This window comes from Sceloporus occidentalis, unplaced genomic scaffold (genome assembly GCF_023333645.1).
Source record: "Sceloporus occidentalis isolate IW3139 unplaced genomic scaffold, rSceOcc1.0.p SCAF_52, whole genome shotgun sequence".
Lineage (NCBI taxonomy): Eukaryota > Metazoa > Chordata > Lepidosauria > Squamata > Phrynosomatidae > Sceloporus > Sceloporus occidentalis.
In genome coordinates, this window is record NW_028317032.1 from 1,772,147 (window position 1) to 1,790,956 (window position 18,810).

Here is an 18,810-nt window from a genome sequence, read left to right on the forward strand (position 1 = left end):
TTGATGTCCGTTAGAATGTTATAAAACAGACAAACATTATTAATATTATGCGTAAGATAGGGAGTGCTTATGTCCAAAAATATTTGTTTTTTTGGGGAGAGGATGTCAAGGCGGCTTTATAAACATATCAAAGAACTTGGCCTCCCATCTAAAGAGACTTGGAAGAAGTTAAAGAACACAGAGGACTTTTCAGCTGTCTCTCCTGTGTTACGACTCGCTGACATCTCACACCCGGAAAATTAACGGCAATTAGCCTTTCACTAAGAGCAGGAGCCGTGTTTTCTTTTGCAGTTGCTTGTCGGAGGGAGGACACGTGGAGGTGCATGTGTTCCCTGTGCGCAGGAGAGAGAGGCTGAGCCAAGTTTAGGCTTGTGTGCTGTAGGTTCATAAAGCTGGCATTGTGAACGACTGAAAGATTGCTGTGTCCTGTAAGCCCCGTGTAAAGCCCCCTTTGTGCGTGGCGTACTCGCAAAGCGCTCAGACTTCTGGCACTCCAGGAGTTATGAAAACATGCGCTCTCTTCTGAAGAGCATGGCACTGAAAGGCCTTCGCAGCTCGGCGGGATTTCCGATGGATGTCGGGTCATATTTTAATATTTTCTGCCCCAAAAAAGGGGCAATAGCGATTCACATGCACCAACATGGTGTTGTCACCATAGCAACCAATGGAATGGTCTATTCATAAAGAAAGATTCCATTAATTAGGAAACTAGGGAGCAGAGTTTCGAGATTCGATGTTAAAGTGACCAAATTTAAAAATGTATGCCAGGAGCAGAAAGTGTGGCTGCTGTGCCGATAAAAGCACTTTTACAACTTTGCAGTAGAATCACTTTTTTTTTTTTTGAATGATTTTTGATTGTTTTATATAGCGCCACCATATTCCGCAGCACTGTACAATGGGTTTTTATACATAAGCCCCAATGACATACAGATACATGGTAACATCTCCAGCTGTCGCTCCTTAGTGAATATTGTATCGAGGCACTTGTTCTCCTGTCTCTGCGGGTCGCAGTCGGTGTCACATTATGTTATCGAGAGACGTCATTCGGCTCTCTCCTGACACACAGATGTCTCGGATCAGACAGGCAGCTCTTTGCGGGGCGCGTGCCACGTCTTTAATGAGGATATACGGACGGACCGTTACTCCTGCCGGGTGATATAGTTTACTGTCCATTAAACCGCTTTACATTTTATTACAAAGAAAACGATCGCAGGAGATGTTTATCCGAGGGGAACAGAGACAGGAGACCAGCAGATACTTTACATCAGGATGGGCTGGATGGGTCTGATCTGCCGTCACATTCTATGTTTCGGTTACATTGCGCATGTTTTAGAGTAGATTTGTCAACTGGATATGGGTGATTAATAAATCTTCTTTATAAAGAGAGGCGGCACTAGAGATTATATAGATTAAAACGTTCCCTTTTCGTGCCGCATTGCCCGGCTCACCGCTCTAGAAGGAGGCTTTTGAGTGCAGCAGGACTAGTCTAAGCAGGAACACAATTCCGTCTTAAATTACCCTAAATTAATTGGATGTTAATGACTTTCTCCAGTACAAATATTTTCGGAAGAGGTTTCTTTTGGATGCAAGACAAAATAAATAAATAGCTTTGCCTTTCTTTTTTATTTGTGAACGAGGGCGAGGTTATAGATAAAATGGAAGGACGAGAGTCGCAGAATTCCTTCCACTATAGAAAAATGGTTCCACTATAGTTTATAAGAGACTTGGGTACCTACGGCTTATAAACTATATTTGAACCGGTTTCTATAGTTGGAGGACTCTTATCCCGTCGGGGCTGGAGTTATGTTAAAACAATCCCAACGTAAATCCCAATCCCAGAGACTCCAGGTCAAACCCAAATATGAAACCTAGTATTTGACCGCCCATCGAGTCTAGTATTGGTACTCTAATAATTTTACATTTAAAATGATCAGGCTGAGATCTAGTACAGACAATTAATTCTCAAGTTACATTTAGGTTATAATTAGCCCTGTTCAGAACATTGTGAAATCCGACTTGCCTGGGAAGTATTTCCATTAGGGATGCACCGAAATATCGGTGGTGGAAAATGGCATTATCAGCAAAATGCCGAAATAAAAAAAATGGGAGAAAATCCAGGGGCGGGGGTGGCAGGACGGCAATTGCTGCTGCTTACCTGTGCGTTGCTCACACACACTGTGCGAGTATCGTCTCTTGTTCCGCCCGGTGGAAGCATGAACCCAGCAGAGTCACGTGAATCTACGTCACATGACTCTGCTCCGGTCCTGCTCCCCCTGGGGGACAAGAGAAGTTGTTTGCACAGAGTGCGAGCAACACAGGGGGAACCCGCGGCCCCTGCGGAAGTCTGCGAGCGGCACCGGGAAATCCGCAGTTCAGGTAACGGGGTGGGGGAGGGTTATGAACAAGTATGCGCCATTAGGGGAATGAATGATTATCTCTGAATGAGTGAATAAATGAGTATCTGTGAATGAGTGAATGAATGAGTATATGTGAATGAGTGAATGAATGAGTGAATGGATGTTTGTGTTATAAATGTAATGTTGCATATCTATAGTTTATGGAGGACACCTCTTTCTTGCAGGAGAAACTCCTTGGTGTTGGCTGTTGAACACTCCAGCCATTGTATGCACTTTAGTGGCTGTCGCTATATATCAGTGTATGAAAGGTAAACGGTGCTTTCCCACCCATACCTCTTAGAACATCTACGTGCATCTGTGCCACTAACCAACTGCATGGTTATATTATAAAAACCAAGGCGATTATCCAGGGCTGTCTTTCAATTCCATATTGTAATGACGGTACGATTGGCTTCCAACACGAAAACACAGCTTAGAAAGTGAGATAATAAGATGCGATTCACAGGGCGGCTTCTCCGAAGGGTGCTTATCGAAACCTGGTTGCATAACACGTTTCTTCCTGAAGCCGAGAGGACAAAGTGTTTTAAAGACCTGGCATTCCCATTCAGCCTTTGCATGGGTTACAGTTTGGAACTATATGGGAATGGTGAGTTATATAAATGCCGGGTCACTTCTTGGTTACATCCACACACTGGCTGAGTCAGAGCCTACAACGAGCTATTGGCTGCCCATTTATGTTTTGGGTACAATATTGTGAACAATTTCTGTGGATGAAGGAATAAATCGCCAAAGAAAATCATGTTCTCTCTAAGTAAGATGAGTGCAAATGCTTCTGATGTTGACCTGTGGATCAAAAATGTCTGCTGGTTTCCTTTAAAAAATACTTGAATATATTTCAATTTAGGGGATTTTAGGGATATTTGAATATTATTGTGAATGCAGTAGTAATAATGTACTATAATGTAATAATTTACTATAATGTCCTCCTATCTGCAGTATATACAGGCCACAGCTTATGACTTATTACGCATAGGACAGTAGATCTCATGCCAGTTTACCAGGGGCAGTTCCTCCTATAGGGTAGCGGATGCCTCCCAAGTGTCCTGCTTTTCCACGGGAAAGTCCTACCGAGCAACCCCAACCGTACCCTTTTTGTGGGCATCATAGGCTGGTTCTCCGATCTCCGCTGGTCCTTCTCTGAGCTGTGAAATCGATCAAGGTCCATGCTGTTGCACAAAATTTGAAATGTATAGAACTTCAAATCCATACTTACCAACATTCTAGTGTCCCACGCCAGTATCTGAGCAGTTGTGTTACATCACACTTTACGCATGACACAACCCTTCTTTCCATCCAATCAACACTCTCCTCTTTTTTGCCTTTTCCATCATGCACAGTACCCAATCTAGTTATTAAAGGTGTTTAGCTGCCGACGGCTCCAATAAACAGGACATTTACTGGCACATAATCCCTATTGCAAGGACTGCCCCGTAAAATCTTGTGCTGTTGGCAGTTATGCAAATCCCACTCACTGAAATAGTCTCAAAGCAGACTTTTTGTGCTGAAAATAATTGTTTACAGCAATAATTGTTTGCTTCGCTCGTTACATGGCCGTTCCATGATTACACGCGCATCATTCTAGCAAGCGCTTATGACGGCCCCGTTCTTACAAGCTTAAGTTAAATAGAATATTAAAATAATAATAAAACTCTTTCTCTTCATTACTCTTTCTTTAACCAGCACTCAAGGAATGTTCTTCTAATGAAAGGAGAACCAGCGAACCGGGGTTTATAATTGATTGTAATTTTGGAAAATGAAAGGGCGGAAGGCGGTTTAGACACGCTGAGAACAAATGCATTTATAATAAGTGCTGGCTTTCTGTCTGAACTTGGAGCTACGAACCTATTAAGGGAGTGAAGGTTGGAATCAAACCATTATGTAACAGAGGACTAGGTGACAGCTAAGATTTGTAGATGTGCTGGTTCTCCATGTGATGTCCCGGGCTTATCGTGCAACAACGACACCATGATTTCCACCTCTCTCCCAGAGTTCTTAAGTTGTTTTTCCTGGAAATAACACCTACGGATATGTTATATATAAAAAAAATAACTTATAAGCAAGAGTTAAAATCTACGGTCTTGATATGATGAGCGACTGCCAGTGATATACCATGTTACTCCCTATCATGGAATATAATATTATTAATATAATCTTTTTTTTTTTTTTTACTGAATTAATATGCCAAAGACAGAATGCTGATTTATTTACTCGTATTAGCAAAATAAGTATTTTTAAAAATACTATTTGAAAATGTGTGATGTCATGATGAGTGTATGATGTAATTTCAGGAGGGCTCCTCAGACATCCTTTGGTTGGATTAGATGTGATCTGACTGGGGAACAGATGGCTGCATTTAGGGGGAGAAATTTTGGTATGGGGGGAGTTAATAAGGAGGGATAATGGACACCACTGTCTGTGTTTTTTAGATCCTAGGTTGGACATTTGTCAGCTGCCCCCGGCAAGTGCCAGTTTTTTAGCCCCTGACAAGGCCGCTCTTTCTCTTTTTATGTGTCCTACCATTGTACGTATTGAAACACTGAATGCCAATTCTTCTCCCCTATTACTAGCTGCAGACTGAGAGCTTTAAGGGATTGTCCCTACGGGGGTTAATCTAGTGCGCCATCTGGTGGCTAGGTTTTTAATCGTTTTTTTTCCAGCTAATCTTTTAATATTTTATGTACACTACATCAGCAGAGTGTGGAGTATCATTACCCTGGGGGTTATTCCTCTTCTTAGTGTAGATCGGCCACTTATTAGGCAAATCCTCTCTGTTATATTGCCACAGAGAGGGGCATTTACGGAGACAAAATGGCCATTGGCCTTATAACACTTTTATTTTTTATTATTATATTTTTATTTAAGAAAATATATATTTTGCCTCATAATTAACCATCATAACTAAGCTAGCCGTATCTGTGTATGAGATCCATCTTAACCTCATAGCTTGTTTAATTATGAGGTCAATTGTTTTTTTTTTTTTGTCCTCTAGAGTTGAAGAAGTAGGTTTTTATCACACAATTGCCGGTATTTACCCACCTTTTAGCTTTCTGGTCCAATGAGTAATGGAACTGTTCAAACTTTCTATTGTGGATAAAAGAAATATCTCCGCAGATAGCCTATTGACCTCGATGAATTACAGGAAATACTAAATCAATAGCCGATCTTTCTGAGTCGAGGGGAATAAAAGTCAATGTTTGTTTTAGAGGGTTTTTCTCATCCTTTATCTTTTTTTTTTTTTAATGGCCTTCAACCAAGTGAAGAGCTAAGTGTAAATCTTTGTACACGGTCAAAACTAATCTAGAACTCGACATATCTTGAGTGGAACAATCGAGAAGCATAAAATCCCAAGTCCCTATGGATGTGGCTTCCTGCGTGTGTTGGCATAAAGACAATTTCTTTTTTTTTTGTAGGAATTCTGTCTCCTGCTTGTTGTGTGTTGTATCCTGTCTGCGGTAACACACATTGTTAGACACAGTGACCAAAACCATTGTTTTTCACATAACGATGGTCCAAGAACCTGTTACTGCACTGATGCAATACGCTGCCGGAGGACATCTACTGAACCTAGCACATGGGAGTAGGCTTGATGGTCTAAACTGTAGGGTTCAGGAATAGTGACAGATCCGCGTTGGCTAAAGCGGGAAAACCAATGGATGATTAAATAGAGAGACTTTCACAGCGCCGGTGATGAATCCCGAATCAATGCTTGATCTGCAATATTCTATGCTATTTACTATACTCTGCAAGACTGGACATGGCTGGATTGAAGTGTGTCTGTAGTTAAAGGAAAATAACGCACTTCAACTCAACAGGTCTCAGTTTTTGGATGGCTTGGCTTGAGCACAATAAGAATCCATGAAATTACTTATTTTCAGGTAGGGGTACTCAGAATTCTTGTCCTGTTTACGACCCCCAAGGCATAAAGTCGCAAAATGCTGCTATACAGCCGATTTATGCGTTCCATCAAATAACTCTAACATTGTCAACTTATGTCTGCTGTTGGCTACCAATAAGAGGGCATAGACGCAATGCAACATTCATGGTCCCAGAAAGAGCAGCGTGGATTACATGGCGGGGTGGTCATTAACTGCTTTTGGGGCATGTACAGAAAAGAGAAGACATTAACATATAATGAACAGGACCAGTCTGAGAATGGGGATACATTTACCCCTATTGGAGGGGGGTAGCGCAAACAGCACAGTTTGCTAGGACAGTTGTCTCCAACAGGTAAGTTATGAGCCAAAGGTATCGCCCTGAGTAGCTCTCAAACAGCCAGGACACTCCGTGTCTCCATGGAGGCGGTGGTGTACATTTAAAGAAAACTAAAAAATGAGCACTTAAAATATTGTTTTTTCGATACATTTTCATGGTAATCTCTCAAAATGATTCATTAATCATGACTCTCATTAAATGTAAAGTCAGAGACTCCTGGGTTAGGGCATCAAACGTCCTTGGTCTGTCCCTGTTTTCTAAGGGTTTGGCCACTACATGACTTTTCAGATGGGGTTTTGTTTTAGTATCATTAGCAAACATTTGTTTTCCTACTTTAACATCCCTGATTATTTGGGTCAAATCCTGAGAATTCCCAAATGTTGTTATTGCTATGGCGATGTTAATTTTTAACATGCATACTTACCCACTGCCATCGTAACATTTATATTTGAATGGGAATAAAAATTCCAAAAGATATTAATAGATCTTTTCAAAGCTCTAGCCGTAACCATAATATGAAATTAGGAGATTTCTTTATTAAAATCTGTTTTCTTGCACCCGGTAACACGATATCGTTGGGGCCGGTTTAATGGTTCTGGGTTTGGTGCCTTGAATATTGCTAGTCCAAACATTAGCACTTTTATAAATAGTACAGATATTTTCCATTTCACATCTCATTGGAAGTTTATAATTCTCTTGCCAAACTAACTGCCACAGCTTCGAATTTTGTATATTCAGTGAACTTAAAATATGTATCTATTTTTGTTACCGTAAGTGACCAACCGGTCTAATAATAGTTTGAAGTGCTTTTTCACATAGGTGTCCCCCCCCCCAACTATCCTAAATCCTTAAATTATTATGTACTACCCTCGTTCTACCCATGTTAAATAAACGTATTTTTGTTTTAATATTGTTTATAATTTTTTTCTGTAGTTTCTTGTTGAAAGCCTCTTAATTTGTCCCCTCCGCACCGCTCTGCTCTGGCTGCCTGCCAATTACTGACATCACAGAAGGGATGTTTGCTTGAAAGGTCTATCAGTTTAAGGGCACTGGGGGTGGTCTTAGGATCTTAGACTGCTCTGATGTCATACATAGCTTTGTAAAACCGACTGGACTCTGTTGCTAAGCAGCTCTCGTATCTCGATAAACCTTGTAATGCAGTTTTTTTACCTGCGGTGTACTTCCATGTGATATTCTCTGCATGCTTCTAAGCCCATGATATTACTCCGCTATCACTAGTCCAAATTAGCATTCCCATTGCATGGATCGGTCATGGATGAGATCTGTTCGGAACCCAGTTGCCAGGAGATTGGGAGAGCAGGTTTGACTGAAATACACATTTACTTATAATACTGAAAAAAACAGTTTGCCCCCCCCCCGGTCTCTGATAAAATAGACATGGTACTGTCCACAAGTCCAATTGGACCCACCAATCTCATAGGGTCTTCAAACGACCAAAGACCGCCGTACCTTATTCTAGTTTCATGTTATCTAAATGTACTTCTTCAGTGATATCGCTAAGGGTCCATTCTGTGTGTTACGCCGCAGCTTTCGGCAAAGTCATTAAGTCGACAAACATTTCTTTTATTTGCATTGGTTCCACTTTCTCTCCGATAGCCACCACTTGACGCGTACTTCACTGCGTTGCTAGGAAATGAAAACATAATTAGAACATTTCATTCCATCTGAAGGAGAAGTAATTTCCTTTCATTCCATCCAAAAGGAGCTTTTAAACACATTTTACCAGCACCTTCATACTGAACATTGTAGCCGCCAATACGGACAATGGTATTTTTGGCATTTGGGAAACTATTAAAAAAAATAAAACTTTTTTTGCTCCTAAGTGAGAAATGCGACATTATGTCCTCATTTATTAAGCAGCAAAGGAGAGGTCACTGAAATAAAGACTTACATCACTACTTTCAAAATGTGATAAATAACATTTATTTATGTTATTACAATGTATTTTATGCTTATATTTGTTAAGTATTGTTTTAAACTGTATAACCCCCAAAATTTGGGGTAAACACTAGAAAATGTGAACTAGATATCGGGACAACCAGCTTCAAACCCAAATACAAATAAGAGGTTAATCCTATGCCTTAGAAGCTGGATCTGCCCCAGGTCTCGTGGTATATGGGCAGATTCTCGGGGTCACACAGACTGTAGCTGAGTTGGTGCTTTACTTTGTGGCGGTAAATCTGGGACCCTCTGGGACCCCTAGAATGCAAAAACCATGTACTTTTCATGTAAATGTAACCCAAGTGGAGCTCTGGACAGGGCTAGCCTTATACTGTATTTATTGGGGGGCGGACTGGCGCAGCGCGTGGCAAAGTTGATGGCGAGTGAGTAGAACGTGGCCTGGACTTTGGGTGGCCACCTGCCAGTCTCCTGCCCAGAGAACGAAGAAATTGCCCCGGAGACCCCAGGAAGCAGGGCTTCACCAAAGTGTGCTTATACATATTTTGTTTGGGGGCCCTAAAAATCTAGAACGGCCCCCCTGAATATATAAACTAGCAAATGAATGCATGTTTAGATCTCAGTTTATATAATGGGACCATAACTCATGGATTTCTAATTTGAAACATAGAGAGCGTGAAAAACTATTTGGCACAGAACTTGGTGCGCTGAGCATCACAAGAAATGTAGTCCTTAAAAAAAAAAAATAATAAAAAAAAGGGTTTACCCCTTTATTGATGTTTCACATTTAAGGAACAGTCCCCAACATATTTATTGTGATAGGTTTTTTTTTTATGACCCTCGTGTTCGACTAGTGTCTCCATCTGTGGCAAATGACCCTAAATCCCCAGCTTGATGGCTTTTCAGTAAATTACAAAAAAAAGTCATGAAAGCGTTTCCAGGTATTCGCGAGAGGCTTTCGTGGGGCTCTTCTCAGAATAAGAATGCCTGATTTACCAAATTAATCTGTGCCCACCTGCCGTGAAGCCGCGGTGCTTCCTGAATCTTAGAAGCTCCCGTGATAAAGGTGCTTACGTGAAATTCAATTAAACTGAGATTAAAACCGGTAGGGGGGCTAACATTTTATAATTACAGTATACTTGGCCCCGTGCCATTGTGTGAAAACTAAATTGGGTAGTAGGGTGACAAAATGGTTAAGTCTTTAAACCAATTAAAGGACTCGAGACGAAACATTAATCAAAAAGCATAAAAACGCCCCATTTCTTGTTAGCATTTTTGACCCTTATATTTATAATCTAAGAGTTCAGATAGAGTGACCCCCCCCCCCCCCCCGAGGATGACGATATGGGGGTCCGGTTGCCGTTACTTTGGCACTGGCTGCTTTTTTGGTTCTATTCACAATGAAACATTGGACCTTTTGGCTTCAATAAAAAAAGTCCAACTACCTATTATTGGACATTACACTTTGGGCACAATGGGCACTCGGCTCCTCCTATTTTTTTTCAACCAGTTATAAACCAGGTTTTATTTCTGCTTTATAGCTCTTTTTTCTGGGTGCGAGTGCCTACGGTTATAAACCTTTCACATTATAACATATGGTGGAATTTGGAGACATAACGAGCGATAGAGTTAAGAGATTCTGTAATCGTCTAAATCAAAATGATCTGCCGAAGATGCTGCAGCTTCAGAGCCATTCGCTGGCAGGAAAGCGCTCCAGCTGAAACATTAAGGTGCATACGATGGCTGACGTGTCTTCTTAATGCATTATTTTACACATAGCTTTTTGGTATTTATAGGACAAAAAGGGTAAAGAATCCGGTGAAAGCGAAGAAGGCGGAAGAACCGAATGTGAAACCCAAGCCCAAAATGAGTCTTTTCGATGATGAAGTGGATCCCGATGCCGAGCTCTTTGAACCAACCAAGGAACCTGCATCCGGCACAAAGAAACCGTTCAGCGCGTCGCATGGTAAAAACACATTGTGTCCGGATAACGCATTCTGCCAAATGTTAATTTCCAAAGGGACGTTTAATTATCATGTGACATAAAAGCAGGCGCTCTATAGATTCTTATTTATTACATCATTAGTTTGGGAACACACAGACCCCCATATCATACTGAATGCGTGCCCTCCACATCTACTGAATGCGTGCCCTCCACATCTACTGAATGCCAATCTCCGCCATAATGATCAAATGGTGTACCACGAGTTTAGCTAACTGTAAGGCATCATTACCTAGTTTATTTATTTTACATTGTCTAATAATGGGGCATTTATTGGGCTTTCTCCATCAACCAGCTTTCCCTGTTTAAAGTGTAGTGTAAAGGGTGTCCTTACTGAATAATGTAGTCATTCGGCCAACATGACAAAAGTTTACTGTATGATCCTAACCAGACGTCCCGACTTCAGACTTCCCGACTCTCCAGTTATTGGATGATGATATGAAAGGCCATTGCCCAGCACAAGCTTGTCTTGCATTACATCGATGGCTGCTTTATAAGTAGTAGGGTGCCCAGGCGTTCTCATTTCAGGGTACGGTCCCATGATCGGAACTTGGAACTTATTTGTCCTGAAATTTCCCCTGAATCCTTCTTAAGCCTAAATGTGAATTTTTGTTTGAAAAGTAACTTTTGATTTAAATTGTCATAAAATATATTTACCAAATTCAACATCATTATAAAAATCCACGCCGGTCATTTTGTTTTATTGAATGTCAGTGTTACAGCGGCCCCGCAAAAAGTCTTCCATGTTTAAATACACACCTAAGATCTCTTTTATACACGGACGATTGTGTTCCAATTTGGGCCAGACTGGGAATAAAGATCAGCCCTGGAAATAATTGAACACCAGCCCCAAATGTCCCGGTGCTGTTATGGTCCAATAAATTCTATTATGTTCAGCACTCTTCGTAATAACCACCCCACCTAACCCTCATACCCCCAAACCTTTTAATAACAGCCCTTTTAAACACGACCAAGTTGCCTAGTGCTTTTAGATTGCTAAAAATAATCAATTGTGTCAAATGTTTTTTCAAAAGGCATGGTTAATTGTCATGTGACATAAAAGCAGGCACTGATAGGTTGTTGACACAGAAGCAGGAAAAACTTTTCAAAAGTTTCTGTATTGTTTTCATGAGAGGAAACTTTCAGAATGTTACCGCAACGCCTTTAGTGCTAAACTCCATTTATATAAGAAGTAAGTTCTCCCATTACAGTTGCAAATGATAAAGAAATTCATGCTGTGCATCGTGATAACTGTGCAAATGCCGTGAGTAATAAATATGATTTACGATAGGGATTGGATGTGAGCTTTAATAAGGCCGTTCGTTGACTTGCTATGTCTGCTTTTGTCTCCAGACATAAAATTATTTGAAGAACAAGACCTCGGAGGCAGCGTGAAGTTAGGGGATTCGCTTTTGCTGCCCTCGGCCTGCACCACCGATCGTTCCTTTAAGCCATCGCATGATGAGGACATTGATGAGTTATTCAGGTAACCGGCCCGTTTCATACGCAAGGTTTCTGGTGAACATGTCCTGTAAGGGAGAGTTCTGTGCCGGTGCCGAGATGCCGGTAAGCGGGTTGTGCCGTCACTGGCTAGTGGCGCTTCTCATCCCTTACAAATGTATCAGCGGACACCGAGCCATGGGAGAAAGCAGAACACTGCTGTAGAGCGTGAGGTTCCACTTCTAAATACTTCATCAGTCACATGCTCTGTACTATACAACCAACATACATTCATTACAATTACGATAACCTCTTAACTCCTCTCTGGCAACTATCAACATCTTAACCTCTCCCTGCATCACAGGCCTCTTACGCTCTCTAAGACAAAAGCGCTAACCTTCTGGACGTTGTAACATGACTTCCATCATACCCTTCCTCATGAGCGGTCGCTCGATGATCACTATATCATTATATGGCGTTGCAGTTCCTGGCAGATTTCCTCCAGCTTCACACCTCCCTCTGTGATGAGTTCACTTTGGATGAGTTTACAAAGCCCGCTTCCTTCCCAAACCCTGCATTTTACAATTCCACCTTATGCTTATATCGTACCTCGTGCCATCTTATTCTCCTGTTACGTTATTTCCCCTCTTTTTGTTACATTTCTCCCCCCAATGGTGGAAGCTGGTTGTTATTTTTAGTAAGGGTGCATTAAAGAGACGTAGGCGGACATGAAATTAATAGAAATACTATTTTATTAGCTGTAGTAAAGTTTATATATATATATATATATATATATATGTAGTAATGTGGGAAAAACATGTCATTTTTTTTTATAGGTTTTACCATTATTATTTAAAAGTGGGCATTGTGGGTTTTTAAATCCCGCAACAAAGCCAAGATGAACACCAGACACCCCGTAGTAATAAGTCATTGGTAAATATGGTTATCTGTTAGCTCCGTGCGTCTGTTCCCTTCAGATGATGCATGAACTCTGCTCCAGTTTGAAGTGACGTTCCTCCGGTGTCCTGCCGAGCAGATACTTGACTCCGATCCAAAAAAGCACTTTGACATAAATTTGAAGCATCCAGATGAACATTGTGTTATAAGGACAAACTGTTTCAAAAAACGACTAGTATTCTAATCCCTTTTTAGGCAAAACTTAGAGGTGACATTACGCACGTTTACGTTCAGATTTATAGTGACAATAAGTGCGGAGTATATACGGTAGGGGATTTCGGACTTGGAACAGAAAGCTAGAAAGGAAAGAGAAGATTTGGGGGAAGTGGATGGAAGGACCTTTTTTGGGTGGATGGAAGGACCTTTTTTAGGTGGATAGAAGGACCTTTTTTGGGTGGATGGAAGGACCTTTTTTGGGTGGATGGAAGGACCTTTTTTAGGTGGATGGAAGGACCTTTTTTGGGTGGATGGAAGGACCTTTTTTGGGTGGATGGAAGGACCTCATTTTAGGCATGAAAGAATGGGCTGCCTCTCAGTTACATAGGCAGTAAATGGGCTAAAAGATGGCTAAGCCCCGGTTAAAAACTGCAAACATCACAAAATGATCCGACAAACCTATACTCAGAAAGTGCCTTAATGAGCAGCTCACTTCAGGGAATTGTCGTTCGCAGTAAAAGGTTACTGTGACGAACTGCCTACCAGTGGGCATCAGGAATTGGATCTTAGCCGGGGCTAAGCAAGTGGAGATCCAGTATCAACCCAATACCCTCTACTATACAGAAAGCAGTAGATTATTGGTGGGGTAAACCTAATGCAAAGGACCTCCCAGAGACAGCTTAAAAACAAACACACTTTCATTTATGAAAACCAATGCTTGGCCGGAACACCAGATGGAATGTTAATATTTGTTTTATCTGCTGTCAGCTTGCAATCCACAGTTACTTGGATTTGTTTAACCTTTCTAGCATTGTACTGGTTATGAAATGATTCACAATGGAGTCTATTCACTAAAGAGAGACTTTGCAGGAGAGTCGTAGTTTCAATGCCCTCTCTTCACTCTTTATTAACACTGGCAGGTTCCTCCACCAAGACAAGCTGTATTGGCCCTGTATAGTTTATAACTATACATTATACAGGGCCAGCCAAACTCTATATGCAGCAGAAACTTATTGGAAATGAGCCGTTTATAATGTATAGTGAGGTCATGAAGCCTAAACGTATTTTTCCTTCAAACGCCCCAACCAAACCCCAATGCCTACTTTCTCCATTCCTCCACCACACTCGCATATCTGATCCACAAGCACGATGGCAATGGTAGGAGTGTGCGATCGGCTGATTGCAGAAGACATGAGAGATAACATTTTCATGTGAAATCACTATCAATATATTGTTCGTATGCCAGGTAGCCATGGCTCCTCAATTTTTAGATCAGGCCCATAACTTTGTGTGCCATTTTATATTGATCTCAATTCATGTACCTCTTTTTGGCACCCACAAAAATGGCAAGCTGGCTTCCAGATGTGTTTGTCGGGCTCTGTCTTAAAGATAACGTAGAATAGAACTTTTCTGTTAGAGTCAGCTAAACCCTAGCCGGACAAAGATAAAAGACGGTCAACCTAATGGATACACTTAAGGGCCGACCTTATTCACTTGATTTTCTTTGGCCAAGGGCCAGGAATCCCAGGGATTACCTCCTTTCCTGCAACATTTTGGTTCAGGAAACAAGGAAACTGGTGATGAGTCAACTGGCATTGAGCCAAACTGCATAGCCAGAGGCTTCTTTGCATACATGCGTTCCGTTCCATTAAAATGTAATTTATATGAGCAGATTAACCCCTTAATGACAATTGCCGGTCCTGGCACGGCACGGAAAAGCATGTGCTTTACGACAATTGACGTGCCAGGACCGGCACGTCTTTAAACGGGTGCAGAAAGCGATCTACTATCGCTTTCTGCACCCAAAAAGCGTTGCTGAATGCCTCGACCTCGAGGCATTCAGCAACGCCGCGATCGGCACGAAGGGGCCATCTCTGGCCCCTCCACGGGGCGTCAACATCCGCCATACTTTGTATGGCGGCGGACGCCCGTTTTAAAAGCGTTTAGGAGGCGATCGACGATCGCCTCCTAAACTTAAATGGTGTCGCTGGAATGCCTCGATCAGGAGGCATCCAGCGACACCAAACACTAACCTTTTGATGGGCTGTGACCGCTCCGGAGAGCGGTCACAGCCGCAGCTGCCGGCAATCTTCGCCATCAAGGAAGATGGCCGCCGTCCTGTAACAGGAACCACAAATTTTAAAAGTTCGCTAGATAGTCCAGACCATCTAGAGAACTTTGGCTCCACTTGCAGGTTGAATACAGGTACTGCATTCACCATGCAAGTCAATGGAGCCCAGCTTTCTAATCACAGTGTGATTAGTAAAAATAAATTAAAAAATAAAATAAAATTAATAATAATTAGAAAAAAATAGTAAAAAAACAGTAAAATGTAAAAATCATTTCCCACTGATGTCACTATCAGGGGAACCTCCAAGTTGAAAAAAAATGTTAAATTTTTAAAAAAAAAAAAAAATAAAAAAATATATATATATATAAAAAATATATTTTTGTGAGCAAGTCCTAAAATTAGCATATTAGCTTAAAACAATTCTCGCATGGAAAGAGTTAAAATACTGGCATATTAAATGCCCGTGGGGTGTCTACTTTTAAAAAATGTATGATTTGATGGGGTAAATTGAATGGGCCAGGTTCAACAACGTCCCAATTAACACGGGGGGAAGGATGGCCACACATCTAATTTCCAATTAGAAAAATGCACACGTACCAAATGTGGCCTTTTAGTTCCCCCAAAAAATGACACACCCATGCATGTGGGGTATCACTGCACTCAGGAGATGTTGCTGAACACATTATGGGGTGTCGTGTGACAGCGGCATAAACCAGGAGCTGCAAATTCATACATAAAGTAGGTGTGTGTGGGAAAAATACACACACAAAAATATTACTGCAAACTTTGAAAAAATGCTGGTGGTAAAATATGTGCATGCAAAGAGTTAAAATACCCTGTGGTGTCTAGTTTTGAAAAATATATGGTTTTGTTGGGCACACTGAAATGGCCCGGCTCAAAGATGTACCAAATAGGGCATGGGCAGTGGATCCCAAATGCCAAAGTTCAACATTGAAAAAAGCGCATGCCCCAAATGTGGCCCTTTTGCCCCAAAACAGCCAGGCAAAATCATTCATGTGAGGTATCGCTGTACTCAGGAGATGTTGCTGAACACATATTGGGGTGTTTTGTGATAGTGACATATACGGGAACATTTTAATTCATACCTGAATTAAAATGTGTGTGGAAAACCAAATGCAAAAAAATGACTACCACAAAGTTTGACAAAGACTGGTGGTAGATATGGTGCATGGAAAGAGTTAAAATACTAGCATTTGAAATACCCTGGGGTGTCTAGTTTTCAAAAATATATGGGTTTATTGGGCACACTGAAATGGCCCGGCTCAAAGATGTACCAAATAGGGCATGGGCAGTGGATCCCCAAATGCCAAAGTTCAACATTGAAAAATGCGCATGCCCCAAATGTGGCCCTTTTGCCCCCAAACAGCCAGGCAAAATCATTCATGTGGGGTATCGCTGCGCTCAGGAGATGTTGCTGAACACATATTGGGGTGTTTTGTGATAGTGACATAAACTAGAACATTTTAATTCATACCTGAAGTAAAATGTGTATGACAAAACAAATGCAAAAAAATGACTACCATAAAGTTTGACAAAGACTGGTGGTAGATATGGTGCATGGAAAGAGTTAAAATACTAGCATTTGGAATACCCTGGGCTGTCTAGTTTTCAAAAATATATGACTTGATGGGGTAAATTGCATTGGCCGGGTTCAAAGATACCCGAAATGGCACATGGGGGGAAGAATTACCAGATTTGGAAAAAATGGCTTTGAAATAGCAAAACGCTACCTGTACTTATTGCCCCATAATGGGTAGAAAAAAGCAAAAAAACATAAAAACATTGGGTATTTCTAAACTCAGGACAAATAGTAGAATCTATTTAGCAGGTTTTTTCATTACCTTTTATAGACGAGTAAAAGATTTTTCAACTAAAAGTTAGAAACAGTCATTTTTTTCTAAATTTTTCACCATATTTTATAATTTTTTTAATAGTAAATAATATGATACAATCAAAACAATGTCATCTAAAGAAAGCCCTTCTTGTCCTGAAAAAAACAATATCTAATGTGTGTGGGTTCAGTAAACGGGAAAGAAGAAAATTACAGCTAAACACAAGCAGCGCAGAAATGTTAAAAAGGCCATTGTCACAAAGGGTACAAAAAGTAAAATCAGCCTTTGTCTCGAAGGGGTTAAAAAGCACATGGAAGAACCCAGTTTGGAGAAACTACTTCCATCAGCTACAAATGGCAGAGAACTCTCACAATCTGAATCATAAAGTCCCGGCAGTAAGAATGTGATTTTACATTTCATTTGATTGATATTTAAGTAGAAAGAATTTGTTGGTCATTTAAAAAGAGCTCCATGGTCATGTCATTATTATGTGGAGATGGACCCACCTAAAGGTCAAAAACATGGCTAAAGCTGGTGCTATTAGTACAATTAAAGAGAAACAAGTCATTTTGGATGGATTCCTCTGTACAGAGAGTCTCCATACAGCGAGCTATTTAGGTTTGGTCTGTTGTGACTTTAGCAATATGAGATGGGCCATAAAGAATCACAAAGATTGTCCGGCTGAAGTCCAGCACACTGCACTGGGGCGGACACTGGATTTATCACACATAACTCACACTGGCTAACCAGACACTAAGGGACGCACTTTACGTAAGTTCTCCTGCTCTTCTACTTCAAGTAACGGAAACCCTGTCAGCAAATAATGCCATTGCTTGGTACCCTATAGACAATATAAATACGGCACATGCAAATAAATGGCAGGAGTTTCCCTTTTAAAAAATATTCTGCAAAGATATACAGAATTCTTGCCTTGTTTGGAGCCCTCGATACCTGTAGTTTTGTACCACTGGTCTAAAGATCTTGTAACCATGTTGAGTAAATCTCATAGCCTACCGAGCACCGCAATCATACAATTTTGTATGTGTTTACTAAAGTACTTACAGACCTCTGCCAGCCATGGAAATGATTAATACCCTACCTTAAGCTCCCGAGTTTCACGGTAAATATATCACACGGTAGAAACTAACATTTTATCAGTATGTTTTTATTGATTTTTTTTTTCTTCTCATTCCAGGGTTGAAGAAGGTTTAGAGAAACTCTTGAACCTTGGAGTAAAGTCAAAGAGTAAACCGAAGCCTAAGATACCAGCCAAACCGACATTCTTGAAGGAGCCCAACAAGTCAAACCAACCATCGCGTCTACAGCCGGAACAAAAAGAGGCCAACGTACAAGCCATGAACGAGACGGACATTCTGCAGTACATTAAAGAGAACGAGTGTGCAGACGATGACTCACTTAGCCTGTTTTGAAGGTGAACCTTCAAACTGTTGCCATGCTTAAAGTGTCCTTTATTTGTTCAGCAAAAACAGAAGGCCTTCCAGCAGTCATCCAGATTTGTAAAAGGAAGAGGCATATAGCTTTAAAAGCCGGCACGTCAACTGTAAAAAAGGGTGAACGTTAAGCTTTAGGGTATTAAATGACCATATGCTGTGTTTATACCTAAATGGCTCAACATTTTTATCTTTTTTGTAGCTAGTGATGACATCAGCAAGATGACTATTGTCATATGTCTACAACATAATACGTTTCACCACCGTTTTGGGTCAAAATGATCATTAAAATACCCTACATGCAGCTGATGTGTAAAATGTTAACAGATCA

The 18,810-nt window shown here is 40.9% G+C and overlaps 1 protein-coding gene across 1 annotated transcript in view; it reads left to right on the forward strand.

Annotated features, from left to right (window-relative positions):
- LOC149288323 (HCLS1-binding protein 3-like) overlaps nucleotides 1–18,458 on the forward strand; it is a 33,799-nt gene extending 15,341 nt beyond the window's left edge. The window contains exons 5-8 of the mRNA XM_089491821.1: nucleotides 4,305–4,310; nucleotides 10,346–10,515; nucleotides 11,905–12,037; nucleotides 18,224–18,458. Coding sequence (XP_089347947.1) covers nucleotides 4,305–4,310; nucleotides 10,346–10,515; nucleotides 11,905–12,037; nucleotides 18,224–18,458 — 544 coding nt within the window. The remainder of the gene's footprint in view (nucleotides 1–4,304; nucleotides 4,311–10,345; nucleotides 10,516–11,904; nucleotides 12,038–18,223) is intronic.
- The last annotated feature ends 352 nt before the right edge of the window (nucleotides 18,459–18,810 follow it).